Here is a 12325-nt window from a genome sequence, read left to right on the forward strand (position 1 = left end):
CAGACCCTGAGTAATTTATCAAGACTTTAAGATGTTATTTATTTATTTATTTGTTTTTTTGCACTTGGTGATTAGTGTCCAGATTGATCACCAGGTTAGAGCTGGGACATCTAACTCTTTAATTACTTTTTATTGCTGTAGGTGCAAGGAAACGATTCACTTTGTTTGTGTCAATATTACTGACGGTGTGTTTGATTTAGTCAGTTCAGTGTGTGTGTGTGTGTGTTTGTGTGTGTGTGTGCGTGCGCGCAGATCAAGAGCATTCTTTGAATACTGTCAGAAACTTGAGGAGCGCTTGATTTTGGTCAGCTCAGAAACGTAACTTCCATTCCCTAAAATAGTCAAACCCAACAGTCGACCTCGTCACCCGACTCACACTCGGAGTTTCTGACCTGACGCTCGCAGGTTTTTCTCGGGCTATCGGATCGTGAGCAGATATCAGATGACTCCCAGCATGACAACATAATGTGTGTTTTCATGCGGATGAGCCCCGGAAAGAGGGATTAAATTTGTCCTCTGGGACGTCTGATGAAAAGTGAGCTCAGAACTGAAGTGTTTGTCTTTGGGTGAACAGATGTGGTTGAACCCTGTTGTTTGAGTCCGGCATCATCACAAATGTATAATTAAAGTCGAGCCCTACTAATACTTTGAATTTTGGGGGCCGATACAGAAAATTCTGATATCAATATATCGGCGGATAGACGCACATTTTTTGGAACGATCCCTCAGAAGTGGTTATAAAACACAGATGGAGTCTGAAACTATGAAAAATGTTCAGATGTTTTCACTGACTGACTCTCTGGGTGATGTGCACCTTAAATGAGCTGAAGTTGAAGTTAAAGTTCCAGGGAATTTGATTCGCTTTCATTTCACAGCATATCTGGCAACAACCCCCTCCTTGTACTTCCTGGTGGTATTACTGATGGCACCGTTAAGACAAGCGTAAGAAATCCAATGATCTTGTAGAAAGACTGCTGTTTTGGAACCACGTAAGGAAGGGGGGAACAGATTTTGACGCAACACCAGAGCTCTCCGTTGTTTTTCAATTTCTATCTCCCTCCTTCTTTGCCTTCTTTGCCTCCTCCATCAGCGGGTTTCTTTTGCAGTGTAGAGTTTCCGCAGTTATCCCAGTTGTTCCAGCGTTACCTGGGCGATAGAGACCGGGCCAAACGATGCCTCTTCCTGTTGTGGCAGTGTTTGTGCCATAATCTGAAACCTTGATTTGTCCAGGAAAGAAATCAAGCCCAGTGTCAGTGACTGAATACCAAAGTGAAAGCGAGGCTTATGGGAAATCGTGGATGGTGTCACTACTCTACAGTCACTTCAGTGTGCAATCAGTCGTTACTTCAGAGTGATGAGCTGAAGCAGAAGAAGCTGTTTATTGCCAGTTTAAACGCCTCGACTGTTTTTTACTTTGTACGTCTTGGTGTCGATTTTAAAACGCACTAAGAATATACAAATATCTACTAATCGGTGGTCTATTTACTGCGGTTATAACTGACATCATGTAGGTAAAAAGGAGACTGAAACCAGATTTGGAGTGATTAAGACGTACACAGAAAACGAAGAGGAAGAGAATTCATCTAATTAATTTGATTAATGTTAAAAAGTCAAACAGGAACAAGGTGACCGACTCAGTCCAATGAGAATAAAGATGATAAGCTGTCTATAGAAGTGCCCCTGTGGAAAAAAACGATGAATGAAAATATATAAATTTAATAAATCTAATGACCCAAAATTGCCCCAAAATCTTCTCATCACAGTGAAACTTCAGGAGAATTGGAAATTCACAATTTTTTTAAGAAAGTTTCTCCTTAATTATATCCTGGTAACATGATCCGTTATTGTGGTGAGATATGATCCAGTCTGCCACACCGTCAGGGGTTTTGTATCCATGGCAACCAAGGAGGCATTTGGCTTCTGGCAAGGGACCGACACACACACACACACACACACACACACACACACACACACACAGAAAGGAGGCTAATTCTAGCTTTAATTTGACTGTAGCACTCACACTTTTAACTCCACTTTTTAAAAGTATCTCAGTCTGATAAGAAAAAGATTATTGTAAGACCCGGAATGAGAAAAGACCAAAATTTGGGCGATTCAGAAAAACTCTAGTAACCGAAAAGTTCCTTGAGAGCCGCACCTTTTTTTCGGCTCACTTTAGGAAACGATGCTCTTGGGAAACTTTCCTTTTTCCCTTTTTTTCTCCTCCCGTTAGATAAAAAGAGAGAGGAAAAAAAAAAAGCATGAACGTAACGGTCAATTTTTTGCAGCTCTGGAAATCGTCTGTGTCTTAATCCACTGGTGGGAAGGATCTGTGTGCAGGCTGCTTAGAGCGCAGCTTTACAATCAAAGACGGTTTTAAACCCTTAAAGAGTTCGTCTGAACTTTAAAAAAAAAGACTGAATTAAGCTCGCCGGTTTCCTCGAGGTTCTCTACCTTTTCTCTGCACCTCTCCTTCCTGTGTCCTTTCATTATTTCTCTCTCCTCTCTCCTCTCCATCTTGCCGACATTACCTCTATTTCCTCTTTCTTTCTTTCTTTCTTGCTCGAGTTCTTTCATTCTCTCCCATTCTCCCTTTCTTCCTCCGCCTCTCTCTCTCAGCGGCTTTCTTTCACAGTGAGTTGACAGAGTATTGAAGTTTCAGACAAACCCTCTAATGCAGGATTAAAGATATCATGGCAGGATTAGCTCTCTCCCTTCACTTCCCCTCCCCTCCCGCCCTCTCCCCTCACTTTCTACCACCCCTCTCTATTTCACTCCATTCTTCCTCCCAATAATGCCTTCGCTCTTATCCCTCCCCTATCCCTGTAATTTCTCTCTGATTTCCCCTTTTCTCCGTCTCCATCGCTTTCCCCCTCCACTCGACTCCCTTCAACGTGATCTTGCCCTGATAAAAGCAGCTGCATCCTACCGAATACAACCACTTAACACTCCCCACCCTTTGTCCGAATCAGCCAGTCGCTGCATAATCAAGGCTTTGCATTCTCTGATTGAAATCCGAACGCATGGCATGAGCCTCTGCGTGTCAATGTGCAGCTAATGCTTGTGACGTTTGCATCGACCGAGGATACTACGAGTAAAATCGGCACAATCAGAGCATATACGCATCAGAGAATGAAGATTTTTAAATGCAAATGGGTGCCGAAATACCGAAAAGCGAGCTACGTCTAGAAGCTGCCGGCCTGTTTCTTTGCCTGCTGTTGATCTTACATGTGGCAGGCAGAGTCATTGCAGCTCGCTGATGCAGTTATTGACCATTCACTAAGTCCCATGCTCTTCCTGTAAGTAGGCCTGTCAAGCTTTCCCTTCTCACACATCATGTATGCAGATTACATTGATAAGGATGTTAGAGCTAACAATCCAAAATACTTTTTCAGACAGGAGATCCTTGATTTACAGGTGGATAAACAAATACAGCACTTAAAGCTATGATGCTCTACTTACACCTCTATCATCAGTTTGGAGGGTTAAGTCCTCCGTGTTTAAGGTAGCAAATGTGCAGGTGCAACGTCTGGTTATGCTTTCAAAATTAAGCTTCCTCACAAATATTTCACTTAAGGTTTGGGATGTTATAAGGTGGCCAAATGGCCATAGTTTGGATAGGACTAGCAAAACCTCCTGCTTTGTGTTAAAATAAGGTTCAGTCAAGTCAGTTACGTAACTTAAATAATGTCATTTATGTCTGTTAACTTAGATATCATAACTTGAAAACAAATCACTCTTGACTCCTGATCATAAACCCAATCCTACAAAAAGTAAAAATATTTAAACTTACTGTTACCGTTTGAGGTTTTCTCTGCTGGCCTCACTCCATTTTACCGTCTTCTTCCATCCATGTGAATTCGGCATCACACTTCCATATCCCTCGTCGTGTTTTCAGTACTTTAAATGCGAGGTATCGCTCTTACTACAGACCCGCTCACATCATTCAGCAGAAAGCTTGACAGACCTGCAGTGCCGTGCTAGAGTCGCTAAGCTTTGATTTGACGATCGCTATCTGGGGGAGCGGTTTAGCGAATGGTCAATGAGACGATCAACAGCTCTCCGATGCGGCCTGCATGCCTGCCTCCCTCATCCATGGTGCCAACCAGTAATGTGTCCTCCTGCCCTCCAGGGGGTGCCATGTCTGGGATGGAGCCCACAGTAGACACAGTGGCGGTGCAGCCTGTCCCTGCCTACTGGTACTATGTGTTGGCAGGAGGCGGCGCCCTCTTGCTGCTGGTCACTGTAACCGTGGTGGTGATACTTTGCCGCCATCGGTACCACTGGGCGCCCAAGAAGACCAGCGGTGGTCATCACCACCATCATCATCATCATCATCATCACTCAGTGACGTACCACAACAGCCAGCATCCGATTCAGCAGGGTCACCAAAACTACAACCAGAACCAAAACCTCAGCTATAATCTGATCCACAGCCCCGACCAAAACCACCTGTACCCAGGTACTGGTCAGAGTCTTGACCCCATGCTCACCATCCGACTGGAGAAAGACGACGGCTGTGACTCCCAGTGTTGAAAACAGCCCATTTTCTCGGAATGCTTTGTGATCAAACAGCAGTATCAGCATAATTGCCGCTCTTCACTGATGAGAACCCACGTGGAGGAGACGCTGCAGTTCCTGTCGCTGATGACTGATCTAATTAACTTCTAATCAGGATGCACCTTTGCTCGACTTCCGTGTTGGCTGGGGCCGGCGTAATGAACTCCTGACTTCAAACTTTTACATCCCTCGGTGGCGCGAGCTGATGAAAGAACTGCGGTTGCCAACTCTGATGGCTGATGAGGGCCTGATAACAAGATTAGAGTGGAACTTCATGCTTAAGAGCTTCTACGGCTGCACCCCAACCTGAAAAATGAAATGGATTTATGATCGGAATACCAAGTATATCACAGGTTGGCCGCCTGACAAGACCCTGGACAAAACAGTGGACAATGTCAGGGTTGTAACAGCATATTTTTTCCTCCTCCATAAGTCTACCTGCCTCCAAATACCCTGTCAGACAGAGCAGGGATTTACACCCAGGTACAGGGAGATAGAAGTCACAATGTGTGCTGCATAAAAGAGAAGAGGATATTTCTTTGGGTCCCGAACGAAGCTGCTGTTTACTCGTCCACTAGCCTTTGAGAGAGTGAGAGTGACAGAGACAGATTAAGAACAGAGGAGAAAGAGGTGTAGGAGGAATTAGCGCTGCCCGTCCAGCCGTGACGGATAGACAGCTACACATCCACCGTGGCCGACTCCTTTGGTCTGGGGAAGGAATCGGTGTCGTGCTGTTCTCTGTCTGGTTTACTCGGAGGGGAGATAGGACGAGACAGCTCGCATCGCATCCTGCTAGACCCAGAAACGTCTCACACACAATATGCACGGACACTTCGAAACTTTGCTAAGTCTTACGTGTTTACCCTGAGTGCTTTTTTTTAGTTTTTCTTTCATTACATCCTGATATGCCTTTTTTTGTTTTTCAAAAATGTGCTTTATGACTATTACCTCCTCACCTCCGTAACAAGTTAGTGCCTCAGTGTCAAATTAAGAGTATGAATGGACTCTAAAACGGTTTTATTTTATAACCCAATGCCTGTGTCTGTTAATGTTCGAACTAAACATCTTTGTATGACCTGCACACGTTAGACTGGGTGAATGAAAACAAATCCAAATGTCATATGTATCGTAAAAGCTGCAGTTTTTCTTCGAAGTCTGTGCAATTTAAAATCTTCACAGGAGCTCAGTCCTACACATCGTATACAAATGTGGTGCGCTTGGCTGCAGAAATTGTGAGTTTTTCTTCTGTTCGACAGGTGAGACCAAACATACTGTAAACTGTGAGACAGCCCTTTAGAAAAACCACTGATCCAGGATCACTGGTCAGCTCTTTTGATCATTTCAGTCACTGTCATCTGTCAGAAAAAGACTGATTCCAGTGCAGCGCTACTGTCAAACCCCCCTTTCACAGCCTTGTTGGTGTTTCCTCAACTGTATGTTTGTCTTTTTTTATGTTCTCCCTTGGTAACAGTTAAGTTTGCATACAAATCAATCAGACGAGTGTGACATGATGCATTTTTTTATGCTTTTATTTAGCAACATTAGCACTTTCATGCTTTTTAACAATCATTTATTGAAAGCTTTAATGATTTTATGACAATTTATTACTTTAACTATAAAGAATGAGTTGATAATGTACTGGTTTTGAATTGAACATACATTTTTTTCTTTGTAGTCACGTTACAGTAAGTCTACGTGTGCTTTTGATGTATAATCGTAATACAATGTTTATTTTTTATACTCATCGACTATTGTTTGAAGGCAACAGTCATGTTGATTGTGTTCACTGAGATGATCTTAACAACTTTTCTTGACTTTCAAATTGTTGTCAAGTTGACGCCATTTTGAAAATATTTGTCGCTTGTTTAAAATGTCCAGCTTCAGGGCTTCAACCCAAGCGCGAGTACATTTCTGCAAAACCACAGAAATAACTTCTCTGCATTTGTTTCAGTTGATTTTTCTATTCATGTCTCATCACAATGCTGTGTTTATACTCTGGTTAGGTTTAGACTCTTGGTTAAGGTTAAGGTTAGGAAAACATCACGATTTGGCTTTAAATATCGGTTTTGGTTGCCATGGTCATTAATGGAGTTGGCCTGACTTCCTGTGAGTTATGGTCACCACAAAAAACGCATCTCTGTTGAACAAAAACCTGGTTTTGTCACCACATAGAAGCACTATGTGGTTTTGTTGCTACTAGAAAAGACAGAAACGTCTCTAGGTGTCCTTAAAAATATCCAGTGGTGTGACTCCAGTCTTCAGTTTTGCAGCCTTTGTTGAATGTAATGATGCCACCACCTTCCCCTCCACCTCCTGCTGCAACTGGTGGCTAACAAGCATGTCAACCTTGGATGTATCTGCGTTTTGCAGGAACATTCACTGTTAACATAACATCCTGGCTACTGGGCTACTTTCCATGGACGTGAAGCAAATCGATATGTTATGTGCAAATAATCAAGATGGTGTAAAAACCCAAAAAAGATAAAGATCAACCTTGTTTAGATTTAAGAAGCCCAGATTCAACTTCTATTCAGATCCATGCTCGCACTGCTGTGGTACTCTCAATAGCTCACCATCCTGTGCTGTGTGCTGCTCCCCCCCCAACATTATTTTGTTCATGCCCAAATCCTCCAGCCCTTTTTTTTTTTTCTGCTTGTTCCTATTCTGCTCCTTCCCTTCATTGCAAATCCTCCCAGTAAAAAACACAGGAGAGAAAATGAGAGGCAGAAAATGGAGGAGAGCAAAATCTCTCCGAGGAGAAGGGCCCATTAAGCGAGGCCCCGTTCCCTCCACAGAATGCGCCCAGAGATGGAGCAAGATGAAAGAAGTAAAGAAAAGAAGAAGAAGGAAAAAGAAAAAAAACCGACTCTCTATACTTTCTAAAGATAGATTTCTCTCTTACTCGGAGAGGAGGGCTAACAGGGAGGCAGGTTGGGGTTTGGATTGAGGGAGGGAGAGGACTGAAGGAGGAGGGCAGGTTGTTTCAAACACAAAAGCAGATGAAAGAAAGTCTTTTGGCAGAATCGACAGCGTGATGGAGGCACGCTGCACACAGACGGCGAAGAATCCGGCAAGATTCAGTCGTTTTAAATCATTGTTTCACACATGTTTAAAATGTTATCTGCTCCGCGGCTCTCCGTATTGACTTACTTCAACAACTCGTGCCTCATAAAATGCATTTTTGTGCTTCAGTCAACAAGTATTTCATTTTTTTGCACATCCATCCCCTCTCCCTTCCACTTCAATCGACTCGTGTATGATTTACACATTATGTGACTCATTCTAGCAGCCTCGTTGCTGCTAACCCAATCAATGTGAGTCCGAGATTCAAATAGAAGAATGATATACGACTGTATTTATGTTGTGCTGCCAGTGCACTTTTCCCCTTCATTCTCTCTCTCTATCAAACTTTTTGCAAGATTTGGAAAACGTGCTGGCGTCTTTTCATGCAGCGCTTTTAAATCAACCGTCCCCTCCGCTTCCCGCTCCCCTTTTCCATCACGGGCTACTTTGAGGCCCTTTAATATTTCTAATTAGTTAATGGAGCTGATTGCATTCATAAAACCCTGCGGTAAGCACTTCTCGCCCTCAGGCCATCTCTATTTTTTTCTCCCTCTGCCTCCTCCTCCTCCTCCTCCTCCTGTGTTTTCCTGGAGAAATATTACAAGCGAAAGCACTCTAACAGGTCCTCGGGCCTCCACTGGAGCAGCGTATGGTGCCAAAGAGCCATCCGCGTCTTTGCCTGTCTAAAAAAAAAGAAAAAAAGAAAAACCCCTCTTTTTATTCTACTCTTTGCTAATTGGACAGTGGAGATAAAATGGGGCTACAGGGAGTTTTAATCTCCTTTCAGATCCGCATGATGATTCTTCTCAGGATCGTAGCCCGAGGGCTTTAAGCCAGGATCATTAGAAAGTGTTCAACGGTCGTCCAAAGAGTGTCCGAGGGTTGTTTTTTTTTTTTTTTTCCCGTCCTGCTTCTTTTGCTATCTCTCTGTTAGTAATTTAATCTTTTGTCAAGGCCTTCAGTGATTTAAGTTGACTGTGAGAAAGGAGACTCTAGAGCGAGCCTGGAGGGTCTGCTGTAAGATCGCACATTTAGACGATCAGAAGACGAGAGAGACGACTGATTAGACGCTTTCATGTGCATGTTTGAAGCGTGGTTTTACATGAAGGCTACATTTCAGCGAGACCTCCATTAAAATAGAACATTTTCCAGTGTGACCACAGGTATCAGGCTCAGCTAGCTGAACGGTTTGTCTTTGTCAACAGAGTTCGACTCAATGATAAACACCATCTATAAACTGGGAGGTTGTTGGGTTGGATGGTGGGTGCACACGGTCACACCAAGAGTGACACACCAGAGTTCAGTCTTTGTATCCAGTTTGTACCTTAACCAAAAGCACTTTGGTTAAGGTACCGACTGGATGCAAAGACTCTTGCTCTGTCTCATTTCAGGGTCTGCATCCTTCGACGGACCCGGCCTGTGCGGTCTTCGAAGGCGAGTCCATCAGAGAGACCTTGTTAACCATGTCAACCGTTGTTAAATTGGGTTGGTCTAGCCTTTGGGGCATTTCCTGGTTGTGTCACCAGATGTTTTACCCTTGCGTCACGATTTCTGCCACCCAGGCCCGCGACAGTGACGATCTACGCCACGCGATGTCGCCATTTTCTCTCTTTCTTTCTTCTTTTTCGGGCGCATAGAATCTTGGGATATGTGAGGCCACGAAGGATAGTAGCAATGCACGTAATTGGCCTTCAAATGTGGCCATCGAAGGATGCAGACTATGAATTTAGACACAGTGTCACAATTTCATGAACTGCTGTGTCACGTGTGTCATGGTTGCTTGTGTTTCAGGGCTAACTGCCCACTATTATTATTATTACTTTATTTTCTTGGATGGTGAAGACATGTGTCTCCATTATTTGAAGTCATGTTTATAAGAGATCTGAGATGTTTGACAGGTTGGTCAGATATTTTCTTATCGCCTGTACTTCAGTCTTTTTTCTCAAGTTTCACCTCTCCGCCCTCAGTTTCAGCGGTGTCAGATCACACGTTCTGTGGGTGAAGCAGAACCACAAGTTGAGTTTATGTAAAAATCTACCTTGATGATGTCATTTTTATTAAATGGAGCGATGATGTTCTGATTGTTCTCTGATTTGATGTTCTAATGATTGATAATTGTTTTGTTTTTTATCAATCAGATCGAGGGATGAACTTGAGTCAGTGTTTAATTCAGATTGTGTAAACTGCTCAGTCGTTCATCCCTGGCTTCAGCGGTATCACTGTTATATTTACTGTGCACTTTCTCTGCCTCTGTGAAGGAAAGACCTCGACTTTGTGATTGTCTTTCTGACTGGATTTGACTTCCAGAAAATTAAATATTGAACTACGGATCATTCAAATAATCAAATTCTCAACAACCAAACATCTGAGAACGAATGCAAACCATTTAGCAAAGGATTTGTTGGTGGATCTAATACTGAAAGTGAAATGATATCGAGTCAGCTTCTTTTTCTTTATTCTCTAATTGGGTTTGGAAGCCAATTTTGAGTCAGTGTTTAAGAAATAAGGTTTGATTGACTTACTTCACTTTAATTTCAAGGAAATTACCTCATATTTAATCCGTGGAGAGCAGATATTTTCATTTTCCAGCTGAAGGTATGAATCACTTTTATTTACAGACTGAAGAGTGTTAGAAGTTTGTGAAGGCTGTTTTTAGAAGGTTATAATCTAGGTGTTAAAATTGTCTCATAAAAAAATAACTGACCTTATCTAAGTGAGGAAATGAGGCTCCCTATCTCTTTTTCATATCAACCAAATTAGTTTTTCACCTCTTGTCTTTTGAATATCTATGACGGCTTCACTTCATAATGTGTTTTTGGTTCCTTTGCCACGGCAATAAATGATTATCAGCTGCCCAGATATTGCTCTCGCTCCCTTTTTACGAGGATTATAATATCAATTTCCTTGAATTGAAGCAGAATTGAGCTTCCAAACCCTTCCACAGCCTTGCACTCCGGCCTGCCTCAGAAATATAATGTGGTATCTTAGCTTGTTGAATTTCACGGTCTTGGAATGAAAAGAACCTATATTGTTGAGGAATGTGAAGGTAATAAAAGCAGTATTTTTCTATGAAACAGCTTCGTGTGTCTTTTTTCTTTTTCCGCAGTTCAGTCTCCCCTTTCTCTCTTTCTCTATCTGTCGACTCACTCTCACAATCTCTATTTCATTTCTAAAGAAATGGGAAAAAAAAAGAGCAATGATGCTTATCGCGTAATGAAACCAGGTAGTCTTGGTTAAATGTTACGTAACCCTGGATGTTATTATGTCTCGATCCACTGAGCACAGGACACAGATCTCTTACCTGATTTTTTCAGACAGCTTAAGAAGATCACTCACTCTTTGAGCTGTTTGTGTTTGATTCTCATCTACAAATGTAACTTATAAGCTGACGTAAGTAAGAGATGGAGAGATTGTGGACTGGATCGTCGAAATTAAAACTGTTATGTCTTTCTGTCTTTTCAACAGATCCTCGATCGATAGATTTTGGAGAAGGTCACGTTTTCCACCCCAAGCCGCCCATCGACGGAGGTGAGGTTCTATCTCCTCTCCTCTCCTCTCCTCTCCTCTCCTCTCCTCTCCTCTCCTCTCAGCCCTGAGGCTACGCTGGCTGTTTTACAAGTCTCACCCGACGAATAGTGGAATCGCTCTTTAAGCGGGGGGGGGGCCATGCTCGTGGCGCTTCGTTTTTACTTGTGGTTCCACAAGGAGAAAAGCCTGTGGCAACAGTGACAGACGATCTCTGGTGTGTGTTTGGTGTGTGTGTGTGTGTGTGTGTGTGTGTGTGTGTGTGTGTGGCAGACAAGGGCAGAGTGTGAGAGAGCATTTGAAAGTGAGCGTGTGTGTGTGTGAGTGAGGTTTGTTAGTGTATGTTTCCTCTCCTCCTCTTTCATATTCCGTCGCAGACAAAGTGAGACAGACAGCTTCCTCCTGGGCACCTCGAAAACATCTGTCTGTTACGATCACGGTTTACTTCCTGTGTTTGTGCGTGTGTGTGTCCCTTGTTTCTCTCAGCCCCCTTGACAGAAACAAGAAGAGTACTCAGCCTTTTCATCACTAAACAAGTCTGTTTACAGTCTTGTCTACTGCTTCCCGTGTGTGTGTGTGCGTGCGTGCATGTGTGTGCTTCCATAAAACACTCTAAATGCAGTACTTAATTGCGGATTGGATTGTTCATGTGTATACATTCATTAAGTGGATTAGCATGATTGCTTGTGCCGACTCCACGCGCACACTTCAGCACACGCCCAGAACACACCAGAGAGCACCTTTACGGTCGTTTCGTTTCATTATGTTTTCACAGTTCTGAAGTCGGTAACAACCGGGGCTGTGGTTAGCAGAATTAGCCGTTCTTGAATACATCAGGCATAATGTGGGACTTTTCTCTCTGCAATGGTTAAACTAATTTCCTTAGAGTGTGACCGTGTGGCCTTTTGAAAGATGTGTGAGCACATTTACTCTATTGAACATGAAGAATTGAATCTATTTTGCGATTATAAGCTCTTTAACTGAGATAAATAATGCTGCAGCCGCCTGACTTGGTTTGTTATGGACACTAGCTAATGGGGGCTGTTGTTAGCTTTAAATTTAAGATAGATATTGATGTGTACATTACTGAGTCAGGTCTGACATCACAGTATGACTCTATCCAGGCGGTGCTTTTAGGCAAAAGTCACATAATCTTACTTTAAAGGAATATGCTACTGTT

General features: G+C 42.9%; 1 protein-coding gene across 3 annotated transcripts in view; it reads left to right on the top strand.

Moving 5' to 3' along the window:
* Positions 1–12325, top strand: part of LOC119026056 (neuropilin-2-like) — a 103369-nt gene that overhangs the window by 88680 nt on the left and 2364 nt on the right. For 2 of the 3 annotated variants that reach the window (XM_037110147.1, XM_037110148.1), the window contains one exon: positions 11086–11148. In XM_037110147.1, the coding sequence (XP_036966042.1) occupies positions 11086–11148 (63 nt within the window). Of the gene's footprint in view, positions 1–4129; positions 11036–11085; positions 11149–12325 lie in introns of those variants that run through there. The other variant, XM_037110146.1, reaches the window with a different exon arrangement.

The sequence above is a fragment of the Acanthopagrus latus genome, chromosome 9 (assembly GCF_904848185.1).
Source record: "Acanthopagrus latus isolate v.2019 chromosome 9, fAcaLat1.1, whole genome shotgun sequence".
Lineage (NCBI taxonomy): Eukaryota > Metazoa > Chordata > Actinopteri > Spariformes > Sparidae > Acanthopagrus > Acanthopagrus latus.